The sequence below is a fragment of the Phalacrocorax aristotelis genome, chromosome 1 (genome assembly GCF_949628215.1).
Source record: "Phalacrocorax aristotelis chromosome 1, bGulAri2.1, whole genome shotgun sequence".
NCBI classification, from domain to species: Eukaryota; Metazoa; Chordata; class Aves; order Suliformes; family Phalacrocoracidae; genus Phalacrocorax; species Phalacrocorax aristotelis.
Genome location: NC_134276.1, coordinates 67319227 through 67331414, shown reverse-complemented (window position 1 = coordinate 67331414; position 12188 = coordinate 67319227). Strand labels below are relative to the sequence as shown.

General features: G+C 35.9%; 1 protein-coding gene across 10 annotated transcripts in view; it reads left to right on the top strand.

Annotated features, from left to right (window-relative positions):
- The window catches only part of DCUN1D2 (defective in cullin neddylation 1 domain containing 2), a 28468-nt gene extending 17202 nt beyond the window's left edge, over positions 1–11266 (top strand). For all 10 annotated transcript variants that reach the window (XR_012660382.1, XR_012660381.1, XM_075091720.1 and 7 more), the window contains 3 exons: positions 5595–5677; positions 7632–7728; positions 8498–11266. Coding sequence is in view for 8 of the 10 variants with exons in the window: in XM_075091720.1 (XP_074947821.1) it covers positions 5595–5677; positions 7632–7728; positions 8498–8577 (260 nt within the window). In the remaining 2 variants the exon portion in view is untranslated. The remainder of the gene's footprint in view (positions 1–5594; positions 5678–7631; positions 7729–8497) is intronic.
- The last annotated feature ends 922 nt before the right edge of the window (positions 11267–12188 follow it).

Genomic DNA, 12188 nt, shown 5'->3' with positions numbered 1-12188 from the left:
TTGGGTTCATTAGGCTGCACTCAAATTGATGTTTAGATAGCTATCTTCTTCTAAGCCTAGCTCACATTCAGAAGCAGTTTATCTGCTTTTGTGCAGTTGATGCTCAAGATAATAAGCATGAAAGGTTCTGCGTGAAATCAGCCTGCTTCAGTGTAGCAGATGTTGAGATAGAGTTAACAGGCAGTTAGACCCCGATTCCTGCAGGGCTCTTCTGAAATCCACATGCCGTGTGCTTCACCACTCTTCCCTGTCCACCACAGGGACTTAACTCTGACACTGGGCGTTATATGTCCCCTAATGTAGATCACTGGGAAGCTCTTGCTTATGACTTTGCAGGGGTGAATGGATCCAACTCAGCTGGATTCTGAGTTTAGCCACTTCCATTATTTTTATCATACCCCTTAACTGTTTTTCCCTTTCTCTCTTCCTTTTGCGGGGGAGCTCTTAATTGCAGATAAGGGCTATTTTGCTCTAAAGTTTTGGCAGTTTGGCAGGTTGAATCCTGATGGTATTTTCATGTTGTTTTGCTGTATGGGTTTTGTTTGTAGAAGAAGAAAACATTCTGATTAGGAAAGAAACTAATTCTTTTGTCCATGTTCTTAGTAATTTGGAGGCCAAAGATGACTCTTAAAATAATTGAGAGATGAGGAAACAAGGAATCAAGTAACTCACTGAATCTTGCAAGTATTCATTTGATGTTTGTTGGTCAGGTAGTGTGATAGTACAATAGTTGAGATAGATTGATACCAGTTTCCACTGTTCCCACATCGGCACCAGTTTCAGCACAGTGTCCAGGAAATATATTGAAACAAAATAATTTTGTGCAACATAGTCTTTGTTTTAACTTTACAGAAATATGGTGTTTGCCTGTTTTCTCACTGTGATCACAGGAAGAAAGAGATTAAAGAATATCAACCAAATGATTCTTTAGGGCAAATATTATGACTATAAAGAAAACATCTGAAGTTCAGTCTCTTACAGAGGGTACATATATTTTTACAAGGTGATTGAATGATAAAATAGATCTGTGTCTTGCATCTGTCTAGATTCATTTTTTATGCGGTGTTGGGAACAGGAGAGTTTCTTGGCTACTGTTCTGTTTTCAAAGCTATATACTCTATAAGTTTTGGTTAAAGCATTGGGGAGAGAAAGCCTTAAACAAAGGGGCTCTTGGCTCTGAAATTTTCATTTCCAAAACTTTTTCTTTTCCCATCCTTATTAACTGGTCTAATAAAAGTAACTTTTTTTTTCCTCCTACAAGCTTTGTTACATTTTTTACTAATTTGTTGGTTTGTGTCTGTAGATGGACTGGGTACAGTGATGCATCCTGTTATTTTGGAAAAACAAATGCTGCCCATGTAGTTTGAGAGAGTACTCTGAATAAAACTCCGTGGTGAGAACTGACGCTTACAAGAAACTGCCCAAAGTCTTGCAGAGATGACCTATAAAGTAGCAAAGCTTTGTAATATTGATAAGAAGATTAAACATCAGTTAAGGAAGAAAAATGCAATACTGGGATAATCAGTTAATCTCAAAAGTTGAAATTAAAATAATTTGCTTCCAAGCTCTAAAACGTGATAGAGTCTACATAATAATGTACAGAACCTAGTTAATATGCTAATTAGGAATTAATGAGCACAACAGTGGCTAATATTAAAGTATTTTTGGAAGTACCTTAGATTTTAAAATGTCATTAGGAGGCCAGTGTAATGCCTTCAGCCCTTTTTTTTCTTTTACATTATATCAGTAATTTACGTGAATTAGTTTTAACATCTGACAGCTTCAAACATGACTGCATGAACAGCGCTGTTGGTAGAGCAGTGTGAGAGCTGGAAAGTTCTGTTTGGCAGAGGATGACAAGTGAGTGCTGCAGTCCCAGAGTGCTGTTTTGGCACAGCAGGTCTAAATGAACTTCATTTCATGTTCCTCATAAATCCTACTCTCCAGACAATTCCTTGATATCTTGATTTATCTTTCTGTTTTCTCACTTCCTTCATTACTTATGTGCAATGACTTCATTGCCCTTGCCCAAAATCATAGCAAAGGAATGAGGAACTTGATTTTTTTTTTATTCATGCAAGAATCTAATAATGATTTTTTTGTTGTTAATAAAATAAGCATTTGATCAAATCTTGAAAGTAGACACAGGCTGTCTAACTGATAATGAATGTCTCCTTCTGCATTAATTGTGCTAATTTGTTATCACTTCAAGCTTTCAGTCAGGGTAGAAGAGGCTGAGGGTTGTTTAAAAACAATTTTAGAATGAATCTTTAATATTTCAGAATAGATCATACTACATGCAAAATGCTTTACTTCCGATTGTGAAAAGCTGATTGTTTAAATAATTCAAAAGTGTAAAGAACTATTAAAACATATTGAAACATGTGTATACAATAAATCTTATTTAGCAAAAAGTTTAAAATAATTAAAACTTTATTAACCTTTTCCTCTGTCTTGAACTTGTTTTACTTAGATATGGTATATATTTTTAAAATTATTTTAGTAATTTTAGTTTTAATAATTTTGTGTTGGTAATTGGTATCACTTTTAGGTGACTCGGTTCTTAAGGTTTTAGTTCAGAAAGCTTTGTAGATGCTGTATGTAGCCGCAACTAGCCTAGATATCCACAAAGCTTAATATCTAGATACTGAAGCTTTGTTTCAGTGTATGCAAAAACTTTGGACTATAAAGCCATTATATTGAAGGGGCTGCATGACATACAACACTCACTACATATTGACACTGAAAATCTTTTGGGATGAAGGGAAAGTTCAAAGAGTTTTACAGTATATGATGTGGTATTTTTATTATGTTCTTTAGACAAAATTGTTTAGCAATTTTATGTTTTGGATGTGAACATGGAAGTTTGCAGTGAAGTCTTTTCTAAACAGGTCCTTGCTTAGGTGTTAGTTTCCAGAGATTCATGCATCTGTCTTTTCCTTTCCATTTATAAAACTTGCATTTTTAGTCTATAATGTGGGAAGCACATTTTTGGGGTACAAACAAGCATATTTTTAAAATTGTAGTTTGGTTTTATTTTATTTGTAATAATGTCTTCGTATCTATGCAGCATGAAAATAAGTATTCCTAAGACTGCCTAAGAAATCCATACCTTGCAAAAGCATCTTCCTGTAGGGATGCAGAACTCCCATGGCACATGGTCTTTTTTTTTTTTTTTTAATACTTTTTAGTGCTGCACTAATTATAGCAGACACACAAACTCCACAGCATTTCTGTTTATCGATACTACTATCAGCATCCTAATGTGGAACTGGAACTCTGTGGAACTGGGTCTTCCCTTTAAAGCAGAAAAATCCTCTCTTCTGTCCTCCAGTGCTGCTTTTCAACCTAGGTAGGGAATTGTCTTCAAACAAAAGTGTAGCCCTATCCCCTGAGAATGTAGCACACCTGAAAGCCTAGTTTTCTCAAATAATTGAAGATTGCATAAGCTGGCACCACTACCAAAAGTGATAGTCCCATCTAGTCCTTTTGTTCAAGTATCTATTGTGTTAATCCATTAGTTTGTGTGATTGCAGTGAACTGGATGAGGAAGATCTACTTTTTTTAATTCTTTTTTTCCTTTGAGCTAATTTTAACCGTGATCAGGACTTCACTCAATGTCCTTAATGGGGAGAGCAGCTCCAGCATGGACCGGTTTCAGCCACTACAGAGCGGCATCCTCAGCAGGATATGCTTTTGTTGTACATTATAGCAAATAATTCCTGTATCTTTGTGTGGGAAAATCGATTTGCATGCACATGTAATGTTTCCCTCAAGTATCAACTTAATTAAGATAGAATTTCACATGCATTGTGTTAAATACAATTTTGCAATAATCAAGTTCACCTTAACATAATACTGAATTTGACACATACCCAAATAAACCAAGGAAATGTGGCCTCTTCTTTCCCTTTTAACTTTTTTGTGGCACCTTTAACCATCTTTGTTTCCTTGCCTGTACCTTCTACCTCTTCCAGTGAATATTTCGTCAGAAGTATAGCAGTTCTTCTGCTGTTACAGTGGTTTTTTTCTTCCAAGTGCATTTTGCGTAATGTTGTCATGTGATAGATTTGCGAGGTTGGCTTGGAAAGGTTGAGTCTTCATAATGAAGCCTGAGTGAATGGGATCAAAGCCAGTCACTTCACCAGGAAGTTTAGAAACCCTTAAGATTACTCAGCTTTCTCCCTTGCCGTTTCTTTTGCTTTTTATTTGGGATAACGGGTACGAATAATTAATCTGCATACCTGAACAGCAAGTAAATGGTGTTAACTATTCTCTTCTACTTATTTTCTGTGAAAAGTAAGCATGGTGACAAAGACAGGAAGGACTGAATGAAGTTTATCAGGGCATAAAGCAAGTTTTGTACTGAAAAGCACTCTGATCACAGTGGAACAAACACCGGCAGCCCTGTCTCTATATAGCTAGGTACAGGTGTACTGCACTTCTCTACATCTTAACTCTTAGACTTTGTCTGGGCCCCAGCCCTCTATGATAGAAACTGTAGGGAGCTGGCTATGGTAAAATCTGGAACATCTCTTTCAGACTTGAAACTTGATTTCAGGTGACAGTGTGTGCTTTGTTTTGTAATGTGATAGGTACAATTTGAAATACCATGCTCCTTTCTTGTAGGTCAAGGTCAAGCATCCATCTATCTGCTATGGCAATGCTTTCTATTAAGTTTCATATTCTGTTTTTACTTACTTTTCACTGAAAGTGCAAACTGAAATCTCTTTGTAGTTTAAGAAAGGCTGTGCTTTATTTTGTGGTTGCACGGCAGTATGCTTACATTTGATGCTGTTGCCTGTGGGACCAAGCAGAGAAGCCATTAGGTATTATGAGTTGCTGAGAATGAAAACAGGCCTTCAAGAAAACATCCCTTCTACCCTTACGCTGCATCTAATATTGCTCCTACTTTTCCACTTGAATGTGTGGCAGCACTGCATCCTCCCGTTGACATGCATGAGCTGAGCTCTGCTCTCAGATCCATGGTCATGGTGCAGAATAAGGGCTGCTTTCTTGGACTTTTATTTTCAGTATTGGGTGTAGGTGTTAGCTAAAGGATTCCAGAAGGGAATCCGCTGTAAGCAGTGCTGTAGAATATCATGCCCCAGACAAGTTTGTTTTGGTTTTCTTTAATCCCCTAATGTCCTTAAATTCTCTTTAACGTCAAATGTGTCTAAAATGTGATAAATTAAGAGGAATTGGCACCTGCATACTTAAATGTTTGGGTTTCTATCACTATTTGCTGTCTTTATGCTTTTTTTTTTTTTTAATTTGTAGGCAGTTATTGATAACTATTTTGTTCTGTTTCTGTAGATTGAAAGTAGCTTTAATCTGGAACTGCTGGATTGTGACAAAAAGATTTTAGTCTTTATGACCGAGATGTTCAGTACACAATTTATACCATTACTGCTGTCTTCTGCCTCTTTGGTCAGTGAGAGTAGAAAACAGTTCCTTATAATTTCTGTAGTGATTTTAAGAGTGTTACTCATTTGTATCATAATATACTGGATGTAGCATTTATTTTTTTACCCGTAAGAAATTTATTGCATATAATATACTGTAATACTTATGTGCTGCTTTGTCTCTTGCAGATCTAGAAATGGCAATTGCATATTGGAATTTAGTCTTATCAGGAAGGTTTAAATTTCTAGATCTTTGGAATAAATTTTTGTTGGTAAGTACATTCCGTATTCCTTCCTGGCTATCTTAGTCCACAGTAATCTGGTTTGTCGGCTGCGTGCTTATAATAAAGAAAAAGACAGGATGTCTGAATACTTCCTTTGAACTTCTTCCTTGTTGAAAACTGATATAAAATAGTCTTAAATCAAGCCAGATTAAATCTTCTCCATATAATTTTCTAATTGAAAAGAATGCAAAAAGATGTAGCAAAGCATTAGAGCATTCTGCTTCCTTGATCCTGTATCCTCCTACTTATGAAAGCTTCTGCATGAAATGAAGCCATGATTGTAGCATGGTTGATTATTGTCAACCATGTGTTTTACCATGCTCTGCCTTTTGTGGTATTAATGCATAAACTCAGTCTTTTTTAAATGTCAGTTCTGTTATGACTGACTTAACCTGAGAGACTTTTCTTTTTAAGTGAAAGTTCTTGCCTGAGTAATTATTTTGACTCATTTTTTAGATAGTAGTTGTGAACTGATTTTGATGGTTTTCTATTACCAGTGCAATTCTGTGGGCAGTAGCATAAAGATGTATAAATTAAACTTTAGAAATTGCAAAATATTCTTACTGAGGACCTGATTCATTCATCCATGTTTCTACATCTGCATTTCCATGTACTTGCAAAAAAAGATACCTTAAATAATGCTACATAATGTCTAATTTATCTTGATTTTTTTCTTCAATTTATCTTTTTATCTGTAGTTTGGGAGAATTAAGAAGTCTGTATTTTGTCTCATAATCACTGATGCTTAATAGGGAAACTGTATACTTTTTGAAATATTTTATGAAGTTTTTTCTAAATTTTTCAATGGTATTTTATTCAGTGAAAAATGTATCAGTTTAATCAAGACAACGTGTGAAAAATATTTCACATTTTAATTGCCGTATTACACTTAACATATCCAAATTCAGATCTATAATGTAACTGAAGAAAAGACCTAACTTTTTTTTTCTCCACTGGGCTATGTGATCAAGTTTGTTACAACAGACAGTTCTGCAGGTATCTACTTCAAGCAATAATCTCTATATATATAAATATGAAGTGTCTTACTTTGCTCCAAATATTTACCTGAATGTTTACTTTAGAAGAAGTGTTTAGATTAAAAAATTCAACCTAAGAAAGAAGCAACTTAGGACTCTAGGATTTTGGGGGTGGGAGTGGGGGGTGTTAAGTTTTGTTTAAGGAACCTCTTCCAGAAGGTATGTTTGCTTGTCACATTTTTTTGCAAGATATGACATTTGGCTTGGTGAGAGGACACGTCTGCTCTTGTGTTGGACATCAATCTCATTTTGATCAAGTTCCAGATTTTTGAAATGTAATTTGTTCTTCTCAATACTTTAGAGTTTACTGCTTAAAAAAAAAAAAAAAAAAAAAAAAAAAACCACCCCACAGCACAAAACCAAAATCACAAACACAAAAAAACCCAACCCTTCACCAATCAAGTCTTTCCATGCAGTTGCAACCTTTTGCTGCAGCCAGACCTAGGTGTTGAAATATAATTCCCTATTAATCCCCCCTGCTATCTTCAGGTAACTTAGCAGTATCAACACATGAAGGGAGATGTGAATGGTCTGACTTGATCCTACAGCTCACAGCTAGTAGTTGTGTTTCCACACACACTCTCTCTTCTTGGGAGTGCTAACTTCAAAAGCTGAGAGAACCTGGAATGGATGCCATTAAATAGAGGTATAAAGTGCATTTGGTTTATTCTTTTCCGTAAGAAGTTAGGAACACGTACCCTAAAAGCAGAATGGAAGACATAAACAACTATCAAAGACTTCTTACACTTTTTTGCCTTCTGTACTTGTGATTTATTTTGTAGCTTCCTTTGGAAGCTCTGAGTAATACTTGTAAAACGTGTATTTCTACATATGTCAATATAAAATACTACTGTGGAATTTGAAAATGGTTTGGATTGAACAGTATTGTTTTTTCTCCTTTATAGGAGCATCATAAAAGATCAATTCCAAAGGATACTTGGAATCTTTTGTTAGACTTTGGAAATATGATTGCAGATGATATGTCCAACTATGATGAAGAAGGTAAGCAGTACTTGAATATCTTCAAAAATTGGTACAGCAGAATTAAAATATTGTTATAAATGAACAACAGAACACACTGTTACTGTATGTCTTAATTTGTTTGCCCTTCGAGCTTTAGCTGCAAATGTAGTGCCAAAACAGTCATGATAAGAAGGTTAACTAATTTGCTGTAATACGTAAATAGAAGTAAAGGTACTGTCACACCATGATGTAGCACGTGCTGTTTGAACCTGCTGTGCTCCAAAAGTCTTAGTGAAACTGTATTTTTTGTATAGAAGTGCTGCTAACTGCAAGGAAATAGTAATTCTTCTACTTACAAGAATGTCTACATGAGCATTACTTTTTTTTTTTAACTAGCCTAAAAGCAGTTACGCTCTGTTACTAATGCGACAATTGCTATTTTAGAGTTATGTATGGCCCTAATAGGAATGCCATAGTTTTTCTATCAACTAATGTTTATAAACTTTGTGGTGTGGGTTGTGCTTTAAATACATTTTGTTTGCGCAAATAACTATTGCTACAAGAAGAGAGTCAAATGTTAAATTTATTAGTCAGGTCCTCTTTTTCAAGTGTTTATCATGTCATGCATGTTAAAGCCAGACTAGGACAGAAAAGTCAAGGTGAGCTTCTGATCACAGGTTGGAAGGAACCTCAGGGATCATCTAGTCCAACCTTTCTAGGAAGAGGAGAGTCCTTTGTATTTAGAGACTACACCGATTTGTTGCTAGTAACGACACATTAATTTCTAAATTGCTTGGCTTCTCTTTAGGAGCGTGGCCTGTTCTTATAGATGATTTTGTGGAATATGCACGACCAGTAGTCACAGGAGGAAAACGTAAAACTTCCTAACCCCAGACTCGTCAACATGGACTAAACGTGCGCTCTGAACTGCATTAGGTAATAAAGACTTGATGGGTGAATGTGCACATTGTTGATGGTTTCCACAGTCGTGATGACACTCTGCAGGCAAAACTGCAGTTCTTCCTTTCTGCCTCAAGAAAACGACGTCTGACTTGTGGACGCTTCAGGAACAAACTCAGAAGATAGTCCAGGCTGTTAGTAGGCTATTGGCTTCAATTATTGTACTGGTTGTATCATATAGGATGTAGATTTTGCATGATTTTATACTTTGGAGAGGCCATTTTATTACAGTTTTGACAGCACAGCATGCAATTCAGTTAGTGATCCAAAGTGAACACCAGCAGCTACATACATAAAACTGTATTATATTGTACTTATATTAAAAGCAGTATTTGTGGTATATAAATTAAATCCCTAAATAAAACTTATGCAGTATGTTGTATTTTTATAAAAGTTAGTTCTGTGGATCTGTTCTAATATAGAATTGTAACAAAACAAAAAAACACCTATGCTTTTTTTACTCATTGCCAAAAGTTCAAATTTGTATTTTTAACTCCTAGATGTATAGATTGATTACATCCAGCCTTTTGTTTTCTCCCAGTGAGATTAACTTCCTCATTATTCTTCTTGAAGTGCTTGGACATGGAACAGTAGCATTGCTGAGGAAGGGCTGCTGCTTTATGCTATGTTGCAACTTGAAGTAGACATTGAACAATCGAAGATGCCTTTATAATTCATGTTTGATTATCATAATTCAGTTAGTCTTCTTCAGTTATGTGTTTTATTTATTTAAAATAATGAACTGGTGGACTATAACTTTTAGTTTTATTTGTAGCCGGAAATGTATCGTGAATTCCGGCTAAATCAGCATAGTTATAAATGCAATTCCTGTCACTTTTCACAGAAAACAAATGTGAATAAACCTAAAGACTTAACTAGTTGGCTTCCACTTTGGAGAAATAGGATTAAGGACACTTTACATTAATGATGATAATTATTTATGCCTCTGGATGTATTTGCGCGTTCAGTAGCATTTATTTAAGGGGAAAAAAAAGAGAGTAAATTAATGCAGTATCATTGATATCAAGGCTAGTGGAATTGGACTAGTTTTCATCAAATCTGAATTTATTCAGTCATTTGTTTCTCCTCTTTCACCAGCTATCAGTTATCAAGTACACAGAGGACAGTCTTCTCTTTCTCAACAATGTCTTCCAATGCCTAAGCACAAAAAAGTTTTACCAGAAACTATTCAACGCATCTTCGCACAGGGCTCTTTTAAATGCTACCTCATCAAAATGAGTTTGTCATAGCCACTGTAAAAGTTTATTGAAACAAAATTTGCTAAAGAGTATGTACAGCTAAAATTAATGTATTTTCTGTAATCAGAGCTAAATAGATGCAAGGATTTTGGAGGAAATAGTCCATTAAGTTATATAATTTATATCTGGATCACATCAGATCGTTTAAGTATTGCATGACAGCGTATTATTTTATGTTGTAGTTGTAAGGGTATAAAAGCTTACAAAATTCTCTTAAACTCTAATATTTAGAGTTTTATATAAGCAGTCAGCTTTCATTTATGTCAATGCAGCCTAGAAGAACAAATGTTCGTGCTGCATACAGAAAGATTACCTTCAGTCTTCCGCTTGAGAGAATTTCAGTTGTGCATGATGTTTTAAAAAGCAGGGTTAGGACAAATTTGGGAAAAAAAAAAATTCTGTTAGTAACAACGTAGCAGGCAAGTTAGAAATGCCTCGCAAGTGATTTATATTAGTAGTATGTCTTACCCTGAGCGGTAAACTGTAAATGGTAGCTCTTGCATGGCAGCCACTAGATGTCAGTGTCTCAGTCTTCAGCTGCCTCTCTTCTGTGTCGTTAGGGAGTAATAGTAAGCCAAATTACTACTTTCTGACTACGTCTTTTTAGAAGGGTATTTGTGTACGTAAGTCCAGGTATTCTACAGAAGTCAACGGAGATTTAAGAACAGTATTTTGCTCTTTTTTAATGCATTTGACTTACCTACTCTTCCTTCCCAAAACAAGCCATTTCTAAGTCTGTCCTGTAGGCTTTGGAGAACATGTAGCTTCTCATAACATCAAGTGCATTTATCCAGGCGAAAGCAGTGCAATGCTTGTTATTCACACAGTTGCCACTTAAAATATATAGCTATAATATTAAACTACTTCTGGTCAGTTATATATTGGTACGTGATGTAACTGAATAGTTTCATAGGACTAGAGCTTGTGAAACGTTTGTTCATGCTAAGAACACCCTCAAATCAACCCAATGAACCTTTTACCTTTAAAAATAAATAGAGCACAAAAAAATGCATGTGGTTTGACGTTTTTTGCCTTGTTAATCTGAGGAAGAAGGAAGGTGCTTAGCCCAGTATTTGGTTTCTATATATACACACTCCCTTACTCTGAAGCCTCATTCCTGTGAGGATCCTTCATGGAAGACACCTTCCAACAGAGGAAGACTGGGCAAAATGCTCTTAAGACAGGAGTTGTTCTTTATCAGCCAGCTTCCTAGGTGTGTAGTGTGCTTTTTCTTTTCTTTCTAGTCTTCTAAACATCTGAAACTACATATGCATTTTACATTCCCAGAAATAATAGCATGGAGTAACACCTTCACACTTGAACAATCATAAAATAAATGCAAATAAACTGCTTTCAAATTATGAGTTCTGTACCTATTTTAATAATCCTCTGCTGTCCAAAGTTCCACTTTACAGGGCACCCTGACTTGCTTTTTAGGTAAGCTGATACAGTGGTAACACCTAGGCTGATCAATTTATAATCATAAATGGTACAGATATTTTCAAGTTGTTCAGTGCATACAGTATTAGTTCCTAGATATGCTGTATGTATTTTTAAACTTGGTGCCAAGTTGTTTGGTTTTACATCCTAGAGTGTTTGAAACTGAGCCATAGGATTTGTACTTGCCAAGTCTAAATTTAAATGTAATTTATCATGTATGTCATGCCAAGGAGAGAAAACCTGCAGGCATCTGCTCATTCAGCGCACCTGAGAGATGGGCTGCTGAGTAAGCTGTACGTGTGTAAATTTTGTGGCCATGGAAAAAGGAATAAATGGACTGTCAACATAAAGGTTTGAAGTCAGTCTTGTGAGATGTCTGTATGCTTTTTGTCAGCTTTCTGCTTTGGAAGCCTTGCAAAGGCCAGCAGGGTTTTTTTGTTTTCTGGTTAATTTACTAGATTCTTGCATTATTATTCCATTGGTCAGAGAGGGCAAGGATGTAACTCATTCATTTATGAGCAGTTATAATAAATGTCTGTTGTCCTCATCTGTGCCACCTGTAAGCTTTTAAGAAGCTCGCTGTGTTTAGCTGCCGTGCCGCATCCCCTACACGTACCTGCTAGCGACCACCCTCTCTGCAGTTTGTGTCATTAGTTTGTACTGGCAATGAGAGGTGTAACTGCAGGGGAATTCTTGCTCACTCCTAGGCTCTGAACTCTGTAGGAGAAGTCTGTGCAAAGACCTTCAGAGGCACGCATTCAACTGCCCTTAATTCTCTTCTGAAAGTTTAAATCAAAAAAAGTAAGTTGTCTCTGTACTCTCCCAGCTGGCATCCCTCTC